Source organism: Trachurus japonicus, chromosome 18, assembly GCF_045865225.1.
Source record: "Trachurus japonicus isolate A0001 chromosome 18, Traja_1.0".
Lineage (NCBI taxonomy): Eukaryota > Metazoa > Chordata > Actinopteri > Carangiformes > Carangidae > Trachurus > Trachurus japonicus.
The window spans coordinates 14174262-14185698 of record NC_140924.1 but is presented as its reverse complement, the minus strand read 5'-3'; the positions used below and the strand labels follow the sequence as shown (position 1 = coordinate 14185698).

At 42.6% G+C, this 11437-nt stretch overlaps 1 protein-coding gene across 2 annotated transcripts in view; it reads right to left on the bottom strand.

Moving 5' to 3' along the window:
• Positions 1-11339, bottom strand: part of rap1gds1 (RAP1, GTP-GDP dissociation stimulator 1) — a 33445-nt gene extending 22106 nt beyond the window's left edge. Inside the window, exons 1-4 of one of the 2 annotated variants that reach the window (XM_085760073.1) lie at positions 10870-11339; positions 6855-6962; positions 4530-4652; positions 106-231 (exon numbers count right to left, since the gene is read on the bottom strand). In XM_085760073.1, coding sequence (XP_085616199.1) covers positions 106-231; positions 4530-4652; positions 6855-6962; positions 10870-10873 — 361 coding nt within the window. In that variant the 5' untranslated portion in view covers positions 10874-11339. The remainder of the gene's footprint in view (positions 1-105; positions 232-4529; positions 4653-6854; positions 6963-10869) is intronic. The other variant, XM_085760074.1, reaches the window with a different exon arrangement.
• Between the last annotated feature and the right edge of the window lie 98 nt (positions 11340-11437).

Here is an 11437-nt window from a genome sequence, read left to right as displayed (position 1 = left end):
TAACATCATTTTTATTACTTTATCTTCTATTAGGTCTGTGAGGGTGATGACAAGGCTCATGAGGGATTCAATGTTCCCTAAGCAAAAAAGCACACTCCTACTTACGGCTGTCATAACAGATGTTGCCAAGAGCTCGGCCGGTCTGCAGTAAAACCTCCTGGTCGGTGGAGTTTAACAGCTGAATTAGAGGAGGGATGAGTCCGGCCTCCACACAGGGGCTCCGCATGAACTCTACAGAGCAGCAAGGAGATCGGACAGAGCAGTCAGTGTGAGGAATGAAAGAGAAAAGACACAGACAAGAGATTTTGTATTAAATGTAGCGGAAAACATATTTTATGTTGCAGTTTGCAGCAAATAAAGATACTTATTCCCTTTAGAAGTTTATTGCAGGTGAAAAACCAACACTAAATACGTAACAAACCGCCTGCTCAGTCTTTATCGAATGTATTTTTTCAGATTCCAGCGCAGTCTGCGATAAAAGAGCTAATTCAAAAGGATAAAAGATGGAAAAATTATTAGCATGAAGGGAAAAACCAAACCCAGCATTCCTGTATTACAGTTAACAAGGAGAGCACATACTTGACGTGAATAACATTCCTTCATCCCACAGCTCGTGTTAAAACTGCAAATGTCAATTTCACACATTAGAAAGACGAAACAGTGCAGTGAACACATCGAGCTGTGGAGTCGGGTGATGGGATGGAGGCAGTGTAAACCGCCAGTGAAAGACCGGCTTTGTTTTGGAAATGATAAGTACAAGGCAGCGTGGTTAAAAGGCTTCTGGGCTGTAATCATGGACCTTCATGTCTGACTGACTGACTGACTGACTGACTGACTGACTGACTGACTGATAGCTGTTCTATCATCACTGTAAAGCAACAGGAGCACTGACAATACACTGGAGGTGAGAATCAGTGAACTACTTCTATTATTATTCATTAATATGAATTATTATTATATCCACTGGGGATATTGTAAATAATTTGAATGTGTATACATTTAATTTGGGTTGTAATTAAATAAATTGGGGATAGTTGTTTGTATGTTTATATTTGGTTGTAAATTGATTATTGAAGCTGTTTAAATTATTAATAGATAAGTAAGAAAGGGGTAGGGCACTGTTCATTTGTTTGTATTCTGTTTTTAAATTTTATTTTTTTATGTTCGAAATAAATAAATTCATTCATTCATTCATTCATTCATTCAAGTGTTTCACTTCCTGCTACTCCTTCTTGTCTTTGCGTTTATTTGGTTTTCAGTTCATGTTGTCTTTTGTCACATCACATTTTTTCATATATATAAGCTCAAAATAAAATGTGAAAATAAATACATGTTTACTAAAGGAGGCAGAACAGAGTCCTCAATAACGAGGCTTCATACTAATCACTATAACCTACCTATCTATCTACAAAACAACCCGAAGAGAGCTGCCTCTGATAAAAGTCTGGGGTAAATAAATAAAAGCGACGGAGGACAGGCTCTGAGAGAGAGAGAGACAAGAAAGGAAATGTGTCTGACACCAGGTGGTGGAGTGAGGGGTCAGGCTGGGAATAGACGTCACTCTACATATAGACGTCACAGCTGAGAGAAATGTTGCATTTCTGCTCTTTTTTAAAAATTAATTTATTGATTTCTGACAGAAAACCTCAGGATAGTTCAGTCCTAGCTGTTTAATATACACATGTTTTGTTCTGTCTGCATTTCTAAAATGAGCTAACTTAAGAAGGGCCGACAAAATAAGAAAAAAATAAATGAATTATTGTTTGTTGTTTATTTATGTATAAATCATTTGTGTATATAATGTTGTGTATTGATGTGTACTTGATTCTACAAGACCAAAACTGTTTTCATGTCTGTGCCACATTCAGGTGTCAGTCTGTTTTATGTCATTTTGCTGATGTGACTTTCACATGCTGTTTCTCTCTATTTTCTCCACCACATATCCAGTGTGTTCGAGCCCGAGCCCGGTCGGTGTGACATGTTCTTTCTCTCTCTGTCTCTGTCTCCATTTTCTCCGTCTGTATGATTGTAACTGGAAAAACATAATATATAAATCATTTCCAGTGGTTTATTCTCCCAGGAAAACTGGGAGCTCAGCATTTCCCCTGGAATACATTGTTAAACAAAGCGATGAACAACCACATTCCTGCTACATATAAGGAAACACACTGCACTGTATTACTCTGCAATTACAGTCAGCTGAGTCAACCAGAAAGTGCTGATTTCATGGGAAAAACACGGAAAATATTCAGATCCTGAGATATTTTGTGTGTCCATCTGTGTTTTCAGTTGCCTTCCTACAGTAACTGGGATTGTGCGTCTGCAGGACCAGTTCCCAAACTAACCCTTTAAAGGGATAGTTCACCCAAAATTCAAATTTCACTCATTATCTTATCTTATCTATCATTATCTAGCTTGTTTGTAGCGGAAGCTCCCAGTGTTGCTCTGCCGGAATCTCGCGCGATTTGCGGAGCCGTGAACTGGGTGTCGATGCAAATTGCGCGAGATTTGGACAGACCAGGAAGAGCAGTGCTGAGAGCTTCTGCTACAAACAAGCTTAAAACATATACTTATTTAATTTTTTTCAGAACAATTTCTCATGTTGGGGCTTCAATACAAGAGGGACATTACAGACGAGCACTATGGAGGTATTTGGATGTTTTTTGATGTGTCTTTTTGGACAAAGAAAAGTGAGCTCCATTCACAACCATCATATGGACATGCAGTGCTGCACGGAGCCCCGCTGTAACTCAGAGAAGGTACGGAGGACTCTGAAACTTCTCTGCAGTAGTAGATAATGAGTGAAATTTGAATTTTGGGTGGACTATCCCTTTAACAAAGGCATGAAAGTGGGGGGGGGGGGGTCTGAGTGTGAAGGGTCCAGACCTCTGCCTGAGTCACAGTTTAACATCCAGCATGAAGTCATCTAGACGATGCCTCATCAGTGACTCCACTCTAACCTGATTTCCATGTGGGGATCTGCAGCGATGAGACGCTCCTCTACTGTAACATGGATGTTGTCCGTACACTCAACGCAGCTTTAAAAGGAGACATATTATCCTGTTCTATAACTTAGAACATCCTTACAATGTTTAACGTCATGATATGTCCGTGATGAACCTCTGCAAAGTTGCACAACATGAGTCCGGCCGTAATCCACCAACCAGATTTCACGTGGTTTCCAGTCTCTCTGAACGCTCGGTAACGAGATCTCCGCGAGATTTGCGCAAAACCTGACGTCAGGTTTTTACCGTCCAAACTGCAAAGGATCTGCACAAAACACGTCCACGACGCCCGTCACCCAACCGGCATCAATACGGAAAATCGCAACTGATTTCCTTCCCAAAAGAACCCCCTTCGAAATAATGTAGGTAAAGTTCACTACACACAACGATAGCGCCGAATGCCACGTCGCGCCGCCAGGAATCACAGCATTTATTTTACTGGAACCAGTTTAAAGCTCATAAGCATTAATATTTTGTTGGTACTTACAGTGCAGCGTTATGTTTGTAAGGAGGAAAAGTGTTGCTTGCTTGTTAATTTGTGTACTTTTAGTCATTGACATTAAAAACACACTCTTTTTGGTAGTAAAATAAAAACACACTCTTTTTGGTAGTAAAATAAAAACACACTCTTTTTGGTAGTAAAATAAGAGTAAAAGGTAAAAAACTGAATTCCAAAAAATTAAAACGGAAAAAAAAGCGTAATTTGGGAAACAAAACGAAGCGTTTCATGAAGTGGCTGCACAGCGGTTGATTTTTCTTGACATCCATACGAGACAACTAAGGAGTTTGTGGAGCTGAACATCCTGCAGAGCTGCTCTGTTGTGTTCAAAACGGACACAACGGGAAGCACAAGCAGTAAAATATGTGTAATACTATGTCTCCTTTAAAAACAATCCAGTGGGTTCGTGCTGTCAGACAGAAGGAGAGGGAGTCGTCCTCGTCCTCGTCCTGGTCCTGGTCTTTTTAGCCCCAGCAGTCACTTGGCTGCTCGCAGACGTTTCCGGAAGCCGTGACAGATAAATGCCAGCGGGTTGTTGCCAAGCTTGGCAAACTGCTGGGGAGTGATCATTAGCCGGAGTCTTGCAAGCTGCTCAGAACCCATTCATTATCCTAACCTTTTCTAGCCCCAACTTCTATTCATGTCTGCTTTTCTCTTGCTTTTAAAAAGCTCGCTGCTCTTGTGCTCTGGCGCAGGCGTTACAGGAGGAGGAGGAGGAGGAGGAGGAGGAGGAGGAGGGTAGGAGGGGGGGGGGTGAATCTGTGACAATGCAGTTATGCAAAAGGTTTGAGTCCTCGGCACAATAAACCTCACACTCTGAAACGACCTGTCACTCCAGCACAGACACGGCGCTGCTCCACTTCCTCAAAATATTCAGCTTCAGTAAAGGGTTTTAACGCGTCCGCCGCCGACACAGCGACTTCTGTTTACGTCTAAATAACGTATCGAGAGGGAGTCAGAGGAGGGGAAAGCTAAACACTGACTGGACGTGAGTCAGGGTGTTTCTGTCTGGAAGGGATCCTCACCATTTTTGGCCACCTCGGCGATGATGTTGGCTACTTTAGGAGTGCAGGAAGACTGGGGGTTCAGCAGGGTGGGGAGCAGCGGGAGGACGCCCATCTCCTGGATCTTCATGCTGGCCTCAGTGTCTGCAAACATCACAGTCAGTTACAGTCACATTATAATTATATTCTTACTCTTACTGCAAGAAAACTCCTGGTCAGAAACAAATATGAGACATTAAAGTGTCAGATTGCACAATATCAATTAGAAACATGTCATTTCAATGCTCCTTACTAAGTAATATATAATATAGATGACTTGGATGCGGTCTGGGATAAAGACGTCAATGTAGTGGTGCCTTTATGTCTATATGTTTTCCTATATAATGGATGTAAAATTGTGTTAGCTGCTATTTTTTTGTTGATGTGGCACATTAAAAGGAGCTTCAGCTACAGGGAAAATGGATGGTTGCACCTGAATTGTGAACAGAGGGTCAAATGTGTGTGTTATAATAAAAGAAAAATACAAGAAAAACTGTCATAATTATCTCCATAAATGCATTGTGAACTATTCAAATTGAAAATATCATATGTGAGAAGATAAAGACTTTAACCAGTGCTAGAATCTGCTGACATCATGATTAAAACTGTGTATCTGACCGAGACACAGGAACAATTCATGAGCTCATGTTTGTAAGGAAACAGTTAAAATATGTTGCCCAATGCCCCTCACCCCCCACACTGAAACCACAAATTAGTCACTTTGAGCCTCTAGGAGCTGAAAGTCTGTCTCCCTTTGTCCAGTGACAAAAAATAAACAAATGGTGACGATACTTGGATCAGACATTTATGCCAAATTATATTTTAAGGCTGCAACTACCGGCAATGATTAATTTCATTATCGATTAATCTCTGTAGATTATTAGAATTAACGATTAATCGATTACTTGTTTGGTCAATAAAATGTTGAAATTTGTTGAAAAATGTCAATCAGTGTTTCCCAAACCACAAGACGACGTCCTCAAATGTCTTGTTTTGTCCACAAACCAAAGAGAGACTCAGTTTATTGTCATAAAGGAACAAAGAAACCAGAAATATTCACATCTAAGACGCTAAAATCAGAGAATTTTGACTTTTTTTTCTTAAAAAACTACTCAAACCAATTATTCGGTTATCAAAATAGTTGACGATTCATTTAATAATCGATTATTGTTCGATTAGGTGTTGCAGCTCTAGTTTATTTGACAGGGAAGGTGCACAGCTCTCGGCTGTACCACAGTTAGCTACAAGCTCAATTTCATCTGAAACAGAGAACATGTCTACTAGGACAAAGAATCTAAAACTTTAATATAAAACAAACTCACCAAAAAATACATAAATAAAATAAAACAGTTCATAATCACAAAGCAGCATCTTTAACAACAACATTAACAAGATTTCACAACATTAAAGGGACAACGAGGAGTTTTTATTTGGTTATAAAAAAGTCTCACATTAATGTGGATGAATCTACGCTACCCATACTTATTAATGGCTCCATTTTCGATCAATATATCGTTTTGTCTCTATCGTTATTTTGTTATTTTAATTAATGGTGGAAATGCTGGTCGAGCCGACCAGCGTTTCCTTACTTTCGGTTTCGCGGACGCTGCCCGGCGGGTCATGAGAATAACACAGCTGAATCGCCGTTTATGGTCGGAACTACGACAGTATCTGATCGTCTTCGAACCTCCGACTTTAATTCTTGATGAATGAAAACACTTCGCTTTCCAAAACTCCTTGTTGTCCCTTTAAAAGACTCTGCAGCTCCAGACATGCAGTTTCACACAGCAACAATAAGATCACACCGTCAGGTCAACTCAACACGTCTCACATTCTGAACCAATAGAAACCTTCGCCGCTTCACCTCCACTAATATAACCATCAACACTTTAACACCAGTCGACTCTCAGACGTTACAGCAGCACAGGTGACAGGTTCCTGTTAGTCACAGATCAGCAGGAGAAGAAACTGCTCATTCACTCGTCCACATTACTCAGCCGTCTGGCAAACAACGTCCCACTGAGTCTCATTTCCAGTATAATATATAATATAAATATATATATAGTTCTCATCCGAGCACAATCCAGATATGATTTATTAAATTAACAGCTGAGCGCTCTAATGAGAAGCGCTTCTCTTTGAGTCACGTAGGAAATATCAGCGAGTTGATCCAGGACCCACGGCGGTGGCAGATTGCCACGGCGATTTTCGAAGCGACCGGACCGGGAGAGAAATGGTTTTTAAATACGAGTGCCGCCGCCGCCGCTGCTGTGTCGTGTGTAAAAAAAAAAATCGGGCTGCGCTTACTGTTGTTGGCGAGCGCCTTGAGCAGACAGTCCAGGCAGCTCTCCACGCTGTCGGTGGCGCTGTCTGTGGACGCCAGCTTCAGCTTCTCCAGGGCGTCGCTCAGGTTGTCTGAGGAGGAAGAAGAAGAAACAAGAGAGTTAGCAGGTTGATGATGAAGATGATGATGATGATGAAGATGATGATGATGATGATGATGATGATGAGCCTCGGTCCGAAAAGGTTTGTTTTCACACATAGAAACCGTGCGAAATGTGCAGCTTTTTTAAGTTCACAGAGGTCTCAAAGAGGAACTATGCAGGATTTTTACCTTAACTAAACAGCCACGGGGTAATTGGGATGGTTAAAGGGATAGTTCAACATTTTGGCAAATTGGCCCATTGCCATAATCCGTATAGTCATAGCAGTAGGTTCGTTACCTTTAATTGTCGGTGCAAGCTGTTTTTCGTACGGCGGAGCAGAGCCGCGAGTTGCTCAGAGCTACGCTACGGAGGCTAGTGGGATTTCTTGGTTTCCCTCATCAAACTCATCAAATACACAATCCAACAACTCCAAAACGCTCTGGTGGACAAGTTGTGACCTGCACATTCACCACGCTATGAGATAATAACAGAACGTTACCAGACAGAGTTGTTTGGGAACCGCTGATGCGCGTTCCCATTGGGGGGGCAGTTTTTCGGCAAGCAGTCTCTGCATTTGCCTCGAAAACAGCTCGCAGCTCTGCTCCGCCGATCTAAAAATAGCTTGCACCAACAATTAAAGGTAACGAACGATATGGTATCGGACGATATGCTACACCCAGGTATCGGTATCGGTATTGGCACTGGGACTGAAAAAGCCAGATTTGTGCTTCCCAAGTCCAAGACATCTGAGTTAGAAATCCGTTTCCAAACCACTACAAATATACTTCTCAAATAAAAATCTCTTCAACCGACTTAGATGCGTCCGTAATAAAATCCATCATCCTTTGCATCTGACTAAAATCCATCCAGGTCTAATTCAAAGCGAGGAGGCTGTGAGTGGTGCAGGTGCAGCAGCTGAGTGTATATCACTGTCAAACAGCCACAGTGTGTACACAGTCGTATTTTAAGCAGACCGACCGACCAGCGACAGATTGTTTGCACCACAGATGTTCATCTAAAATCTAAAGTCACACAGTTTCCTGCTGGGTTTTTTTTTTTCCCCTCATCCTGAAGCTTCACACTTCAGCAAAGACGCAGCAAATCGATGGGCGTCAGAAAACTGAAGGAAGGAAAGCACAAGAGGAAACTACAAACAGCAGCAGCGTCTGTTGTAGGAATGATGGTAGGGATGCTGTATCATTACAGATGATGATAGTATATCACTTCGCCTAAATACAGCTCTCTCAGTTTGCAGCTCATTTTTACTTTCATTTTTGAGAAGACTGGTGTTAAATCCTGAATTTATAACAGTGACGTCGTCTGACGAACTGACCAAACAGGTTGAAGGAAGACAAAGACTGGGCTAAGATTTACTTTTTAGATTTAGCTTTTGTCTTTAATCAACCATAATAAGAAAGAGGGATGAAAAAATTGTGAGAGAACGTAGCAAATGGCCGAAGGACCGACTTGAACTTGGGCGGCAAGGGGCAAAAACTAAGAAGTGACGAGCACAGACACAAATAAAAGCTTTTAAAAAGCTGATGATGGCTTTGATATAGACTGTGATGTCTTTAGAAGAGGACCAATCACACCTCAAACTGTGGAAAACACGAGGAAACAGTGATGGACAGATGACATTTCTGTTAGTTTCATCCAGCTGTTTGAGTCCATTCAAAACGATTATGTAATAATTGTGAAAGGCCTAAAGACTTAATCAATTAATTGGCATAAAAAAAAGCATAAGTTATCCAAACGGAGGTAAGAAGGTGACGTCAGTAGAGTCAGTGCTGCTAATGTGAATCCAGATTTCCTCTGAACTTCATTAACAGAGGCTGGTGGTGTTTTAATGAGGCTCTGACACTGTGATTAGTAATTATTAAAACTGTTTACTCAATGACTCACAGTAAATAATTCAATAATCTTGACATTAAATGACGCTGAAGGAAACACTGACTGAGGACGAACACAACTGTTTTGTTTTCTGTTTGTGAATTGTAAAATAACAGTTATTCACTATTTATGACGACGACGGTAAAAGAAGCTCCGGGAAATTTGGTTTCGTTTTGTGTTTTTGTGTCTTATTTTGTGTTTTCACTTCACTGTGACTGTAAGCTAGCTGAAATTTTAAAATTTAAATGTTAATTTCAAGATTTAATGTAATTTTTTTTTTTTTATCTCTGTGTGATTTGGTGAACCGCTTCCCTTTTCTTCCGTCTTCTCGCTCTACTCTCCATTACGACATCTACAAGACATCAATCTGCATGACTGCCAGCCATGTTAACCACAGTGACTTGAATCAATGATTTATTGCTGGTGTGTGTACAGTAGGCTATGTCAAACATCAGGGATGTCATATCTGGTGTTCTTTTAAGTCAAACAAGGGGGAAAAAAAACAAATGACAACCTGGCTACTTCCTCATAACATGTATAATAGTCACTGTTAGCCATGTTAGACAGCAAATCCACTGTATCTATTCTCCATGTTTATCTATTTCCAGGCTGATATTAACCAAGCTTTAATATGGCTAAATAAAACCAACAGATTTGCAGCCTGCGCAGCTCCAGTACAGTAGCAGGGTGAAGCCTTTTCCTCCTGGATGGACAGCAGCTCTGCCTCCGGTTCAATCTGTGCAGTCCACTCCACAATCTCAGCAAAATCTGATTGGGAGGGAGACTGACCCGTCGGGTTTGGTCCAGACTGCACTCTAATTACTCCGGAGGCTGACACGCTGCTTTCTCCTTCAACTTTATTGATCATCATTAGCAAAAGAAGGAGGTAAAAAAAATGTTGCAGAGTTTTCCTAATGCTCATTTCCTTTTTTTCCACCATTCGAGCCTACACACAAACCCAGGTGATGATGATGGTGGTGGTACGTTGCATAAGGACTGGGTGTGCAGACTGTGTTGCAGTGACCTGGTTGTTTCTGTCAGTTGCTCGCTGCTGGTGCGCTTACACATCCCACACATCCCAACCCCTCCATCCCATCCTCCTGGATATCTTTATACGATGACAAGCATGGATGGACCCGGCCCTGCCCAGTCTGGGCTTGTACACCTTTAATGAAATACCTCATAAAACTGGCAGATAAATAATGCAAATCAGGAATGGGATAGTTTTTTTTCCTAATATGGAGCAGTAATATTAAATGTATGGATGATTCAGTCATGCAATCAGGAAGCAGTGCTGCTGTGCTGTGTCGTTCATCAATAAGCAGCAGAAATACAGGGAGCAGTGCAGTATAAACAGCAACACAAAGTGGGCTGCTGGATCCTATTGCATAACAGCTGTGGAGATGGAGAAGTGCCATCTACACCATCTCCAATACACACAGCCATTTCAGATGAGGAGGAGGAAGAGGAGGTGGAGGGGAGGGGGGGTGTAACATACATGAAGCAAGCCGAGACCTGCACCACAGTCCCCGGCTCAACCACACGGAAGGAGCCGGTGATAGCAGTGATGGTTTATAATATAAATAATCCTGATTTTCTCACTGTAAATACAAAAAAAATGACGACCACTGACTGGGAGCGGGTGTAGTCAAGTGGATGGAGTCAGCCAGTCAGTCAGTGAGGGGAAGCTACCCCACCCGAGCACTGAGGCGGACACGCACGGTCAGCAGCAGCAGCAGCAGCAGCAGCCACAGTCACAGGCTTTTAAATGTATGACTGAATCATGTTTAGAACCGAACACAGCGGGTGGAACGTTAACGTGGTTCGAATTCGAATGCATTAAACATGACGTCAACAGTCGCTCGTTCTATTTCTTTCCTTTTTTTAAACACGCCGGTCGTTGACGGGTTCGAATAAACCGACCGTTGACAGTTACAGTTCAGTTGTGGTTGTTAGCAGCAGCAGCAGCGACTACAGCAGCAGCAGCTAAGCCGACTACTACTCACCCATCTCGGCAGGATGTTGAACCGTGCTCCGGGAGAGGAGGCGTGGAGGTGGAGGAGGTGGGGGGCAGCTGTTGAACCGAGTCGTACTAGCCGGAGGCCCCGCTTTTTTTTCTCCTTTTCCGCCTCAAATTGGTGAAGTTAGCGGGTTTTAGGTAGAGCTCAGCTAGGCTAATTAGTAGGTAGCGTAGCGACAGCAGCAGCAGCAGCAGCAGCAGCCGCCGGGGCCGGTCGGTCGGTCGGTCGGCTCGGTCGGTCAGTCCCCGCTCAGATGGATGGATGCTGCCGTCGCTGCAGCGGCCTGGTCACCGGCTCTCTGGCTCTCGCTCTCTGCCACCACCACCAGGTTAACAACACATCAGACTTCCTCTCATTTCCACGCCGACACTCAACGACCTGCTGCTGGCTGCCGCTCCCCCGGACGACTGGCTCCGTCTCATGCCGCTGTCAAGCCCGACACACGGCGTGGAGAGCACGACTTCCGGCCGGGCGGCTGCAGCCTTCAAAATAAAACCTACTTTCTCTTCTTCCTCCTTTTTCTTCTTCCATTCTCTTCATTTATTTATTTTGA